Source organism: Tamandua tetradactyla, chromosome 3 (genome assembly GCF_023851605.1).
Source record: "Tamandua tetradactyla isolate mTamTet1 chromosome 3, mTamTet1.pri, whole genome shotgun sequence".
In the NCBI taxonomy this organism is placed as follows: Eukaryota; Metazoa; Chordata; class Mammalia; order Pilosa; family Myrmecophagidae; genus Tamandua; species Tamandua tetradactyla.
The window spans coordinates 141,617,794-141,632,515 of NC_135329.1; the positions used below are offsets into that span (position 1 = coordinate 141,617,794).

Consider the following 14,722-nt stretch of genomic DNA (forward strand, 5'->3'; position numbering starts at 1 on the left):
CTACCTGACTTTAAAGCATATAACAAAGCTAAGGTAGTCAAAACAGCTGACATAAAGATAGATTTATGGTAATGGTATAAAGATAGATATACTGACCAATGGAATTGAATAGTGTGTTCGGGTATTCATCTGTGGACAACTGATCTTTGATAAGGCAGTCAAACCCACTAACCTGGGACATAGCATCCTCTTCAGTAAATGATGCTTGGGGAACTGGATATCCATGTGCAAAAGAATGAAAGAGGATCTATATCGCATTCCTATACAAAAGTTAACTCAAAATGGATCAAAAATATTCTCACAAGCAGTGGGGACAACAAAGTAACAGGCTGAGTCCCCAATCTTAGAGTTTGTTCATATGAAACTTAACCCCACAAAGGAGAGGTCAAGCCTACTTAAAATTAGGCCTGAGAGTTACTCCCAAGAGAACGTTTTTGTTGCTCAGATGTGGCCTCTCTGTCTAGCCAACACAACAAGCAAATTCACTGCCCTCCCCCTGTGTATGTGGGACATACTCCCAGGGGTGTACACCTTCCTGGCAATGTGGGACAGAAATCCTAGAATGAGCTGGGAGTCAACATCAAGGGATTGAGAAAACCTTCTCAACCAAAAGGGGGAAGAGCGAAATGAGACAAAATAAAGTGTCAATGCCTGAGAGATTCCAAACAGAGTCAAGAGGTTATCCTAGAGGTTATTCTTATGCATTAAATAGATATCACCTTGTTAGTCAAGATGTAATGGAGAGGCTGGAGGGAACTGCCTGAAAACGTAGAGCTGTGTTCCAGCAACCATGTTTCTTGAAGATGATTGTATAATGATACAGCTTTCACAGTGTGACTGTGTGATTGTGAAAACCTTGTGTCTGATGCTCCTTTTAACTACCTTATCAACAGGGGAGTAAAACATATGAAATAAAAGTAAATAATAGGGGGAGCAAATGTTATTTAGATTGAAATATTACTGATCAGTGGAGGGGAGGGTAAGGGGTATGGTATGTATGATTTTTTTTCTGTTGTCTTTTTATTTCTTTTTCTGAATTGATGCAAATGTTCTAAGAAATCATGATGATAAATATGCAACTATGTGATGATATTGTGAATTACTGATTATATGTGTAGAACAGAATGATCATATGTTTAAAATGCTTGTATTTGTTATATTTTTAATTTAAAAATTAAATTATAAAATGCTAGAGTTAAGACCATAAAACTTTTAGAAGCAAATATAGGGAAATATCTTATAAAACTTATAATAGGAGGCAGTTTCCTAGATCTTACACCCAAAGCATTAGCTTTGAGGAAAGAAATAGGTAAATGGGAACTCCTCAAAATTAAGCACTTTTGTGCATCAAAGAACTTTGTCAAGAAAGTAAAAAGGCAGCCTAGGCAATGGACAATTGGAAACCACTCATCAGGTAAGGGTTTAGAATCCAGAATATATAAAGAAATTCTTCAGCTCAGCAATAAAAAAGGCAAGCAACCCAATTAAAAAATGGGCAAAAGACATGAACAGACATATCGCAGAAGAGAAAATAAAAATGGCTAAAAGGCATATGAAAAGATGCTCAGCTTCACTGGCTATTAGGGAAATGTAAATCAAAACCACGATGAGATATCATCTGACACCCACTTGAATGGCCATTATTAAAAAAACATAAAACGACAAGTGCTGGAGAGAATGTGAAGAAAGAGGCACACTTATCCACCCTTGGTGGGAATGTAAGACTGACCCCTCTGGAAGGCAGTTTGGCAATTCTTTAGGAAGCTAAGTATAGAATTGCCATATGATCCATCAATCCCATTGCTAGGTATCTATTCAGAGGACATGAGGGCAAGGACACAAATGGGCATTTGCACACCAATGTTTACAGCAGCATTATTTAGAATTGCCAAGAGATGTAAACATCCCAAAAGTCCATCAACAGATAAACAAGCTGTAGTATATACATAAGATGGAATATTATGCAACTGTAAGAATGAACAGTATGGATGGACCTTGAGGACATTATGCTGAGTGAAATTAGCTGGAAACAAAAGGACAAATACTGTATGGTCCTTCTGATATGAACTAACATTAATGAGTAAATTTGGAAAATTTAAGTTAAGAACACAGATTATCAGGGGATAGAACTAGGATAGAGATTGGGTAGTTTGTGCTAAAGGAACACAGATTATGCAACAGGACTGAGAGTAAAAATTCAGAAATGAATGAATACTACCTGATTGTAGCACAATAATATAACTTTACACTGAATGAAGCTGAATGTGAGTATGATAGAGGAAGAAGGGCTGGGATCACATATGAAACCAGAAGGAAAAGTAAAGAATAAAGACCGAGACAGTATAATTTAGGAATGCTTAGATATGTACAATAATGGTGATTAAATGTACAGATTAAAAAATGTTTTTGCATGAAGAGAAACGAATGTCAGTATTACAGCATATTGAAAATAGATGTATATGGGGAAAAGTACAATCAGTGTAAACGGCAGTCAACAGTAACATTGTAGTATGCTTCCACTAGATGTAACAAAGACTTTATGCCAAAACTAAATGTCAGCAGGCGGGGATTTGGGAAAAGGGTATGGATTCTTTGTGGAAGAAAAGGAAATGTCTTCAGATAGAGTGTGGTGGCAAAGGCATGTCTATACGCTTAGGCTGGATTGTATGATGTGTGAATAAAACTTTAAAATTGAAAAAATATATAGAGCAGGAAGACATAATAATTTTAAATATATATCACAAACCAACAAAGCCCCAACTATATAAAGCAAAAATTGATAGAATTAAAAGGAAAAATAGACAAACTGCAACTAGAACTGGAGACTACAATGTTTGCATAGAATATATCCATGATTGCACAGAATAAGTAGACAGAAATTCAAACTGATATCTATATCTGTATCTTCAGATAAAGATTATCTGAACACTTTCAACTTGATCTAATCAGTATGTATAGAGTACTCTACCTAGTAGTAGCATAATGTATATCCTTTACAAATGTCCATGGAGCATGGCATATATATGCCGTATATCAGTATAAACAAGTATAATACATTTGAAAGTATTTAAATCATTGAACATATGTTTTCTGGAATTAAGTTGGAAATCATTAACAGAAAGAAATATGGAAAATCCCCAAATGTGAAAATTAGATGATGCACTTCTCAGTAACTCATGGCTTAGTGTAGAAATCACAATGAAATTAGTAAATATCTTAAACTGAATGTAAATGAAAACACAACTTAGTAGAATTTGTAGGATGTTGCTAAAGCAGTTCTTAGAGGGAGATTTGTAAATTCAAATGCTTATATTTTGAAAGAAGAAAGGTATAAAGTCATTTATCTAAGTTTCTACTTTATGAAGATAGAAAAAGAGTAAATTAGATCCAAAGTAAGAAAAAAGAAAAAAAATAACAACGATCAGAATAGAAATTAATGAGATAATAAATAAACAGTAGAGATCAATGTATCCAAAATCTGATTCTTTGCTAAGATCAATAAAATGGCTAAACCTCGGTTGAAAAGAAAAAGAGAAGGCACACATATCAGGGATAAAGGAGGGGACATCTCTGCAAATCCTACAAACTCTGGTAATATTTGCCAGTGAATGTGATAACTTAGAAGAAATTAAAGGCTGAATAGATCTATATTAGGTAGAGAATTAGATTTAGTTATTAAACTCAGTGTCTGTCCAGTAAAGAAAAATCAAATTTATATTTATAAAGATAACATCACTGTGAATTCTATGAAACGTTTAAGGAAGAAATCTTACCAATACTACATAAACTCTTTCAGGAATTTGTAGAAGAAAACATGCTTCTCAACTCATAAAGCCAGTATTGTCCTAATATCAAAATCAGACATGCCAAGAAAAGAAAACTAAAAACTCATTTCTCTCATGAACATAGTAGCAGAAAGCCTTAACTAAATTTTGACTCATTTTGACATAACCAAATGAGCTTATTCTGGGAATGCATGGTTGGTTTTAACAAACAAAAGCCAATTAATTTAATGCACCATATTGATAGAATAAATTAGTAAAAGCATATGAGCATCTCAGTAGACAGAAAAAACATTTGACTAACTCCATCATCCTTTCATGGTAAAACAAACAAACAACAAACTAGGAATAAAAGGAAACTTCCTCAGTCTGATAAAATCCACAGCTAACATCATCCTTAAGAGTGAAAGACCTGGGCGGGCCGCGGTGGCTCAGCGGGCAAAGTGCTTGCCTGCTATGCCGGAGGACCTCGGTTCGATTCCCGGCCCCAGCCCATGTAACGAAAACGGAGAAACAAAATACAATAAAACAAGAAAATGTTTAAAAGATGTTTCCCTTTCTTCCTCTCTTCCTTCCTTCTATCCTTCCTTCCTTCTCTCTGTCTTTCCTTTAGGAAAAAAAAAAAAAAGAGTGAAAGACCAAAATGATCATGATGATGAATATGCAACAATGTGATGATGCTATGAATTACTGATTATATATGTAGAACGGAATGATGAAAATAGGAATGTTTGCGTTTATTTGGTGTGTTTTTGTATTTAAAAAAGTTAAAAAAAAGAAAGAGTGAAAGACCAAAAGCTTGCCCCCTAACATCAAGGACAATGCTAGGATGTTTGTTTGCTCTTGCCACTTCTATTCAACATTGTACTAGAGGTATTAGCCAGGGCAGTTAGGAAAGAAAAAGAAATAAAAAGACATCCAGATTAGAAAGGAAAAGATAAAATGATCTCTATTCACAAACAATATGAGTATAAATTAAAGTCATTTTGAGATACTTTTACAAAAACCCTGATAATACCAAATGTTTGAGGATTTAGAACACCTGGAATTTTCATGCTTTGCTGGTGGGGAGTGCAAAATGATATAGCCACTTAGGAAAAAGTTTAGCAGTTTCTTTAAAAATTAACATACATTTATCATACTACCCAATGATTCTATCTATCAAAAGAAATGAAAACGTATTTCTACAGAAAGACTTGTAAATGCATGTTCATAACAGCCTAATCTGTAATGGTAAAAGAACTGGATGCAACTCAGAAGTCCACCAACAGGTGGCTGCATAAACAAAACATGATAGAAAGATCCATACAGTAGAATACTACTAAACAGTGTAAAGGAATGGACTACTGATATACACAATAACATGATTGAATCTCAAAATATTATGCTAATTGAAAGCGGCCAGGCACAAAAGAGTACATATCGTATGAGTCCATTAATTTTTAAAATGTTTTAAAAAGCCAAAATCATAACAGCAGAATGCAGATCAGTGGTTGTTTGTAGCCAGCAGTGGGAGCCAGAATTGACTGCATAGGGGCATAAAGAAATTTGGGCAGTAGGTAATGGAATTGTTCTAAAATTTTATTTTATGAGTGGTTGCTTGGCTATGTACATCTACCAAAACTCATCAAACTGTGCACTTAAAATGGTGAATTTTATGGTATGTAACTTATACTTCAAAGTTGTTTATTTTAAATGCCTTCTTTATGTAGCTGTATAAATGAGGATTTGTGGCCTCATTTCTAGAGATTTTAAAAATTAAACATTTTTCAGCCTACATATCATTTTGCATTTTGATTTCATTTATTCTTTGTAGCATATATTTCAGAATTTTATACTTAATCTACAAAATTAGTCTAGTTTTGCAAGTATTATTGAGTGTCTCCTATGTTCCAAGCACTGGGGAAGCCAGAGTTACTACTCCCAGAGAACTCAATCTTTTAGAGAAGGCTGATGTATTTTTACAGTAATTAATGTAAAATATAAAAATGCAAAAATAGAGGTGTTTACAAGGTATAGAAGGATTAATTTTATCTGAGTAAAACTGAGTGGTTACAGTCTCATTGAATGAGGGTCATGGAAGGCTTCCCTGGGGAGCTGGAATTTGAAGGATGTTAGGATCCCTTGGACAAGGGAAAGTGAACACCCTAGGTATTTCAGTTAAAGAGGGGTTGGGGAATATATTTTGGTGTTTATAAAACTACTGAACTGTATTAAAAATCAACTTTCAGGATATGAGTCCTTGGGTCACTGATTTCTCTGGTTCTTTTATAACTGGGTATAGCTTTGGATTGCCTAGCTCTTAGAGCTCTCAAGTTTTTAAAAACTTCTTTTTTTTAAATTTTAGCTGAGTTTGTTTAACACTCAGAGTTCAGGAAAATTATTTAACCCTTCCTTTTGTGAAGTCCGTGTTTTGATGATTGTTCTTTGTCTACACTCTGACAACCCATGTCTTTCTAACCAAAAATAGCTTGTTGTTTGTCCCAAATTCACATTTGCTTTTATAGAGTAGCTAGGATATAGACTGCATTCATTAGATATCTGAAACTATATTTTAAAAATAAATGTCTAAAGGAAGAAGATGCCATTGCACTCAGAAGCTAAGTTTCAAAGCAAAATATTTGGAGGGATATTTCAATGTAACAATTATTCTCTTGTCTTTGCTCCTCCTACTCCTTTTACTTTTCTTCAGTTGACTCAGTTAAGAAAATTTTCTTACACTCCAGAATTAATTGATGAGGTTAACACTTAGAATATTTATATTGGGAAGTATTCTTGATGAAATGACTTGAGAATTTTCTGTTTCATGTCCAAAAGGAAGAAGAAGAATTTTCAGTTCTTGCCAGCTGCCTGGGACTTCTCCCAACATTTTATCAAACAGAACATCCATTTATCAGTGCCTCCTGTCTGGATTGGTCAGTTCCAGCATTTGATATTATATCTCAGTGGTGTTTGGAGATAAATTCATTTACTGAACAACATACAGAACAAGGAAAGGTATGTAAAAAAAATAGTTGTCACTTGCCATAGTGGTGTTATACTAATAGATAAGAGATTAATGATGAATTTTTAAAGAATATTTCATTTCAGGATTATCTATTCTTGAAAACATTTATTTAACTGATTAAATTGAAAAATCATTTATATAAATTTCATTTATGAACATAAAAGCAGAAATATTTCAGTTAACAAGGTGAAGGTATTAGTTTCTACTTTTGGTATCTGTCAACAGATTTTTATTAAATACTTCAAATAATTATCAAATACTAGACTTGGGGGATACAAGGAATTTGTTAAATTCCTCTTAAGGACAAGTAATTTGTAATCTTACTGGAAAGAGTACTATCTCATGTAAAAATCGAAGGTTTGAACTAGAAGACCTAAAAGGTCGTGCCTTTAATGATAAATTTTACTGGGCATGTGCCACCAGCTGGTTCATGTTTGAGATAAGTGAATTGAAGAGATAGTATAGGGACAACTATGGATGGCTATAGATGCGAAATTTGGTGCTCAGAATTTCTCCTAGAGCTAGAACTATAGTTTGTGTGTGTATTATTTTTTTTTTTAGTTTTAATTAATTTTTTTTATTAGAGAAGTTGTGGGTTTACAAAACAGTCATGTGTAAAATACAGAATTCCCATGCATCACTCCACCACTCACACCTTGTATTGCTGCAAAACATTTGTTACAATTGATGATAGCACATTTTTTAGATTGTATTATTAAAGTCCATGGTTTAACTTAGGGTTCCCTGCTTGTGTAGTTTCATGGTTTTTTCTTTTAAGAATTATTATTTTGTTACCATATGCACAATCTAACATTTTCCCTTTTAATCATATTCAGAAATATATTTTTATGCTGTAAATTGCATTCACAATGTTGTGCTATCACCATTGCCATCCATTACCTAAACACTTCTATCATTCCCTATAGGAACCCTATATATTTTTTCCCCCATGGGCACGTACTGGGAATTGAACCTAGGTCTCTGGCATGGCAGACGAGAATTCTGAAGAACCCTATACATTTTAAACCTTAACTTCCCATTCCCTATCCTCACCCCATCCTCTGGTAACCTGTGTTCTAGAAATATGACCCTCTGAGTTTGCTTATTCTAATTATTTCAAATCAGTGAGATTATACAATATTTGTTCTTTTATGTCTGGCTTTTTCACTCAACATGATGGTTTCAGGGTTCATCCATATTGTCACATATATCAGGACTTCATTCGTTTTTTATGGTTGAATAATATTCCATTGTATGTATTAACTACATTTTATTTTCCATTCATCAGTTAATGGGCTCTTGGATTGCTTCCATCTTTTGGCAATTATGAATAATGTGAATAATGCCAATATGAACATCAGTGCACATATATCTATTCAAGTCCATGCTTCCAGTTCTTTGGGGTATATACCTAATAATGGGATTTCTGGATCATATGGTATTCTTTACTTAACTTTCTTAGTAACTGCCAAACTGTCTTCCACAGTGCTGTACCATTTTATATTCCCACCAGCAATGAATGAGTATTCCTGTTTCTCTGCATCCTCTCCAGCACTTGTTATTTTCCATTTTTAAAATGGTAGCCATTCAAATGGATGTGAAATGGTATCTCATTATAGTCTTGATTTGCATTTTCCTAATGGCTAATGATGTTGAGCATTTTTTCGTATGCTTCTGGCCATTTGCATATTTTCTTTGGAGAGATGTCTGTTCAAGTCATTTGCACATCTTAAAATTGGATTGTCTTTTTGTTATTAAAGTGAAAGATTTCTTTATATATTTTATAACCCTTAACAAATATTTTTCCCATTGTGTAGGTTGTCATTTTACTTTCATGATAAAGCCCTTTGCACAAAAGTTTTTAATTTTAATGAGGTCCCATTTGTCTGTTTTTTCTTTTGTTCCTTATGCTTTGAGTATAAAGTATAAGAACCACTGCCTGACACAAGGTCTTGGAAATGTTTCCCTATGCTTTCTCCTAGGAGTTTGATACTTCTAGCTCTTATATTTAGGTCTTTAATCCATTTTGAGTTGATTTTTATATATGTTGTGAGGTATAAATCTGTTTTTGCAAATGGAGATCCAGTTTTCCCAGCACCATTTGTTCAAGAGAGTGCTCTTTCCCAAGTCAGTTTTTTGCAACCTTGTCAAAAATCAGCCGTAAATGTGAGCTCTTAAATCAGTTCTGTTGGTCTGTATGCCAGTACGATGTTGTTTGATTACTGTTAAGATTGGGAAATGTGACTCCTCCAACTTCATGCTTCCTTTTCAAGATGGCTTTAGTTATCCCAGGCCCCGTACCCTTCCATATAAATTTGATGATTGGTTTTTGCATTTATGCAAAGAATGTTGTTGGAATTTTGATTGGGATTGTGTTGAATTTATAAATTGCTTTTGGGAGCATCGACATCTTAATATTTAGTCCTCCAATCCATGAACATGGAATATCCTTCCATTTATTTAGGTCCTCTCATGTTGCTGGTAATACAGGACTTTCTTCAGCCATTTTGCTATATATTTAGCCTTTATAAGTCTTATATCTTTTTTGTCCCTCACTTCCATTAATGCCTATTTTATATTTATTTATTTATTTGTGTCTTTAACCATATTGAGTACTTTCTCACTTCAGTCTGGATGTATTTTTCAACTGTTTTCTTTGTTTTCTTTGGATTTAAAATTTAACATCTGGCAAGAAAAGTGGTATCAAAACTTTTTTAAAGATGGAGAATATTATTATGTTTGTATTCTGATGAGAGTGATCCCCTAGAGGAGAAATTAGCGATATAAAAGAAAGAGGAAAAAAATTTAACATCCTAATTATATAACAATCATATTTGGTCTGGTACCAATTTAATTTCAATAGTATGTACATAAACTTTCCTTATATTCCTCTGTCCCCACCACCACCATTTTTTGTACTTATTACCACTTATATCTTTGTACATTTTGTCTAAAAACTTAGATTTGTCATCACTTTTTTTTGCATTTGCAATTTAGCCCCTGTAGAAAGTAAGAATGGTTACATACCAAACGATACACTACAATAATACTGGCATTTATAATTACCTAAGCTGTTACCTTTGCCACAGATCTTTATTATCTTTATTTCTTTATGCCACTTGGGACCAAGTCTAATGTCCTTTCCTTTCAATCTGAAGAACTCCCTTTAGCATTACTTATAAAGCAGGTCTAGTGATCAGCCGTGCCCGCCTCTATTCTTGGGGAAGAGGATTTTTACATTCCTTTCATTTACCAGCAGCTAACCAGAGGCTGCCTCCACAGTGGCCTGCCAAGAGAGTGGAGAGATGGTGCTGGTAGCCACAGCGTAGAGAGAATAATTTACTATTTTTTACTGTAATTCATCAGTCTCTTCCTCCCAGTCTTCCCTAGATGCTATATCGTGTTTCTCTGGCCTTTGGGGTTTCAAAATAGTTGTTTAAGACAGTTCTTGCCTGTTTGATAGTTGTTTTGATGGAAGAACTGAATCCTGGAGCCCCCTACACCATCATCTTTCCATAATCCTCTCCTAGAACTACAGTTTTTGAGAAATGTAGTAATATGATGTAAATAGTGTTTTAGGGGGGTAATTCTGGTGGCCTTTTAATAGGTAAATTAAAGCAAGAAGAGAGGGAAGTAGGAAATTGTTTATGGTCTGAGGAAAATCTAGACTATTATTCTGATAATAGAAATAAGAAAATAACCAATGCAAGAAACACATGAGAAGAACATATAGGGCATCATGACAAGAAATAGATTACTTTAAGATCTTAAACAAATCATTAGAAGAATAGCAGCTAGTATAAATGGTTCTGATAGGAACATGCTTCCATTTAAACACCATTGATGATCCCCCATTGGTTATGGAGGAAGATATGGACTCCCTACATGGCATTCAAGGATCTGACCATCTTGTTTGCCTTTCCATCCTCATTCTGTATCACTCCCCGCTACTCCTTTGCTCAAGCATTGAAAGTGTATCTTAAGCATGCTATATATATTAGACATCTGTACCGTAGTTCTTTTGATCTAAAGCAACCTTCCTACCCTTCTCCTTTGAATTCATCACCCTTAAAGACTTTAAGATAAATATCATCTCTTCCGTGATTGGTCCATCTTCTTTTACAATCTTAATCCCTCTCTTGTACTATGACAGTACTCTTGCCAGTGCCTCTATTATAATAGTCAACATACTTATTATATTTGTTTGTTTAATGTGTCTGAATGGGGGTGTTCCGCAAGGCAGAAATTGTTTTTTATTTATCCTAGAAAGTGCTGATACTGACAAGTCACCTAATAAATATTTGTGCAAAAAATGATGGGATTGTACTATTGCCAGAAGTAAAACTGATGGGAGGGAGTGGGCCGCAGTGGCTCAGAAGGCAAAGTTCTCTCCTGCCATGCTGGAGACTCAGGTTCGTTTCCCTGTGCCTACCCATGTAAAAAAAAAAAGAAAAAAAACTGTTGGGAGGGAGCCAAGTTTCAGGGAAAGTGAGAATTTTTATTTTAGATATTAAAGGGACAATAAAATATAAGCATTTCAGATGGTTGTGTCAGACTACATTTAATTTTTAAAACACTGGAGTGAATGATAAAGGCAAGGTAAGCTTAAGTAATAAAATGTCTATGCTTTGATTAATTTCCATTTTTTGCTGAAATCCTTAATTGACACATTTCATTTTGTACCTTTTTTTAAAAAAAGGAAGGGAAAGTTAACTAACCCTTGTATGTTATGTTTTAATAATTTTTTTCTTGCCTAGTAATTTCTTTATTCACAGACTATAGCTAGGACACTGCTTTCAAATCTGAAATTATATTTTGATGTTTGAAAACTCATGAGGGGAATGACTTGGAGTAAGAGTTGCATATAATTGTAGAACCAGGCCAGGGAGAAAAGTGGTACGCATACTCAAAATTTTTTGCTTTCATATAAGCCATATACTAAGCAGTAGATAAAAATTGACTTATGTGATAGTATAAGAATAAGCCTTCATTTTAGATGAATGATTATTGATTAGCATGGATATTGGTGGAAAATAAGAGCTTATTTTTAAAGACATCATCTCTTCATAAAAATAAGTGATAATTATTTGTTTTAGAGTCAAAGCGGTAGTCATTTATTTTTGCTTACTCTGAATTTTTACCTAAGTTATTTAGGTGCACTCCATCCAAACTCCACTACAGCTTCACACTGTTCCAGCTCTGACCTTGACCCTAGGTCAAACAGATTCTATTTCCCAAGAATTTTAATCTTGATTAGAAAGATTTACCAGGATAAATAGTGATTGGAGCTAAATAGTCCAACAGCAGTAGCAGTGCCCTTGAAAAATAATCCATGTGTTACTGTTTCTGAATTTTTGAGTCATTTAAGATTCTTTGGTTACAAACAATAACATCCGATTCTTATTTAAAGTTAGCAAAACGGAAACTAAAGCAAACCACAACAGAAATAAATAGGACGCATTGGAAGAATACTGGGTAGCTTGCAGAACTGAAGAACAGCTAAACTACCACCCAGTTAGGAAGAAGAAAAATCGTGAAGATCTCTGGTCTATTTTCTCTGAGGTGCTGCTTTTGAATGACATCCTCAACCATGTTCCTTCCCTCCATGTGTCTGCTCAAGATTCAGATTACTGGGAGAGAGAAACTGATTGGTCTAACATACCACATCCCTGTTGCGGAGCAGGATCTTATGATGGAGTAGTCCCATCAGAAATATGGAACAGGAAAAGAGGTTCTTTTCCAAAAGAACTTGTAGAGCTATAAATGCGAGAAGGCAGAAAAGGATGTTGTGCAGATTTAAAGCAAAACAAAATCAAAACCAAAACCAAAAAGACTGGTGGCCTATTACATTCACCTCTCATCTGCCCAGTAAATACACATTCTTATTCTCATCTATGGAGTTTCACTTCTTTCCCTGTCCAAAATAATGTAATCGTCCCATTTACAACCGCAGATGTACCTACTACTTTCTCTCCGAATACACAACCCAAAGTCGCAGTCAAAAGTTATGTCCATGGACGTCTCAGAATCCAGTAGCTCTTGGAGATGCCCATTCCTCCTCTATGTTTGTTGTAATCACATCCTGATGATCTGAAAAATTTTAATTAGCATGATCTTACCCTGAATTCAATATTAAGAGAAAGGAAAAGAAAAGAGAATGAAAAATGTTGCCAAAATAGATGACCAGCAAGCAAGAAAATTTGCAACTAATTATAAAGCAGCAGCTAATATACAGTAAAAATTATTACTTCTTTTACCTTCCATTTTATGCTCCTCTCCTTTGATCAGCACCTCAACTGATTGAATTTATTTGACCAAGGATGTGACCTGAAAATATGGTGACTGGCCCTGTCTTATTTATAATTTTGTTTGGGGCCTGGATGGGCCCTTCTAATTCCAAATGTATTGCTACCAATTCTCATTGTATAGCAATATTAGCAATATTTCTGTTCCTCTGGATAGTCAGGGTCAGTCACTCCTCCTAATGCTATAAGCCACCCCCCTTTATTCTCTTAGTGATGTGAGGAACTTACAATGGTCAGATAGCATTTAGTTTCCATTTCAGTGAAATTGTATTATATCCTTTTTGGAGGTGCAGCTTCCTTAGTTACTTAATTACAGCAGAGTTCAGAACATCAGGGAACCATAATTTGAGGTGGAATTTTAGGTGTAATCATGAGTTGCCACAACTACCTTCTATCTACTGTTTCCCATACCTCTGTATTCCAGCTGTAGAAATTACCCCTATCTACTTGTTGCTATTTACGGCTTATGTGTCATTCTGTAGGATTACAAATTTCAATCTGTAGATGTTTTCATCCAGTTGGTACCATCTAATTCATTAGTCTAGTAGTTCATCATTTAAAAGGCCAGGAATTTTTTCAGATGATTGGTTATGTTAAGACCAGTGAATTTCATGGTCATCCATCTATTGCCTTGTATCTCTTTTTGTGTAGAAAGTTCTTTGATTAGTATGGTCTGGCTTTCAGGTAATGTACCTTCTAACCTATAATAAAAAGTGTCAAGCCCACTGAGGACAAATTGTTGTCCCTTCCACTGATGGGAGGGTTCCAGTGTAATTGGCCTCCATTTTTGGGGTCCAGTTTGGGCCACTGAATGCTGGAAAATGGCATACTGTGTGCCTGTGTATTGTCTTTATCCTTGCCACCGTGGCCTCTTTATGGTTACTAGCACCACTCTAGCTACTTAGTTTACTCTAATGATTTAGGTAGATTATAGCTGTAGGTAATGTGAAATAATCACCATATGAATTGTCTGTCATTTATACAGTTTCTTAAGATAATAGATTCATACTACATTGTGTCAATTTTGAGTGTTAAGGAAGTAACATCTAGAAAAATTTAGCACTGTTACCAGTATTTTTATACAACTGTAAATAATGAACAAAGTGTCATCTCCAGTAAAATTGAACAAATTTGGCTTTTTTTCAGTACTTAGATCAGTACATTTTTGAAAGGAGTTGTAGCCCCAGCAGTTATGGATACAAAAGATCTTGACAGCTTGAACTGTTACATCATCTAAGATGGATACTCTCTAATATAAAATTTTGAAATAGAAGTAATGAATTATAACTTTGACCTTCCTTAAAGAAAAAACCAATACTTGGTTTGATTTGTTTGAGAAAGGTTAAAACTTGGTGTTTAAAATGTGTAACTATTTAAAATTTTCACATTAAGCATGTATGGAAACATATAAAATAAATATATTTTCCATGCATGTTTAATGGTATTTTAATATTTTTCTCTTAAAGCAATACCAAGTTTTAGTGTGTTAGGATACTTAATCTCAAAAATTGCATCACATTGTGAATTGGAAATTGCATTAAAATGGATGGTGGTAATTGTTGACATACTATTTTAATCATTGATAAAATGTAAGATGAGGAAAGTGTTAATAAAGAAAATGTCACATT

General features: G+C 34.3%; 1 protein-coding gene across 7 annotated transcripts in view; it reads left to right on the forward strand.

Moving 5' to 3' along the window:
- Positions 1-14,722, forward strand: part of UBR3 (ubiquitin protein ligase E3 component n-recognin 3) — a 296,599-nt gene that overhangs the window by 270,533 nt on the left and 11,344 nt on the right. For all 7 annotated transcript variants that reach the window (XM_077154105.1, XM_077154106.1, XM_077154107.1 and 4 more), the window contains one exon: positions 6,600-6,779. In XM_077154105.1, coding sequence (XP_077010220.1) covers positions 6,600-6,779 — 180 coding nt within the window. The remainder of the gene's footprint in view (positions 1-6,599; positions 6,780-14,722) is intronic.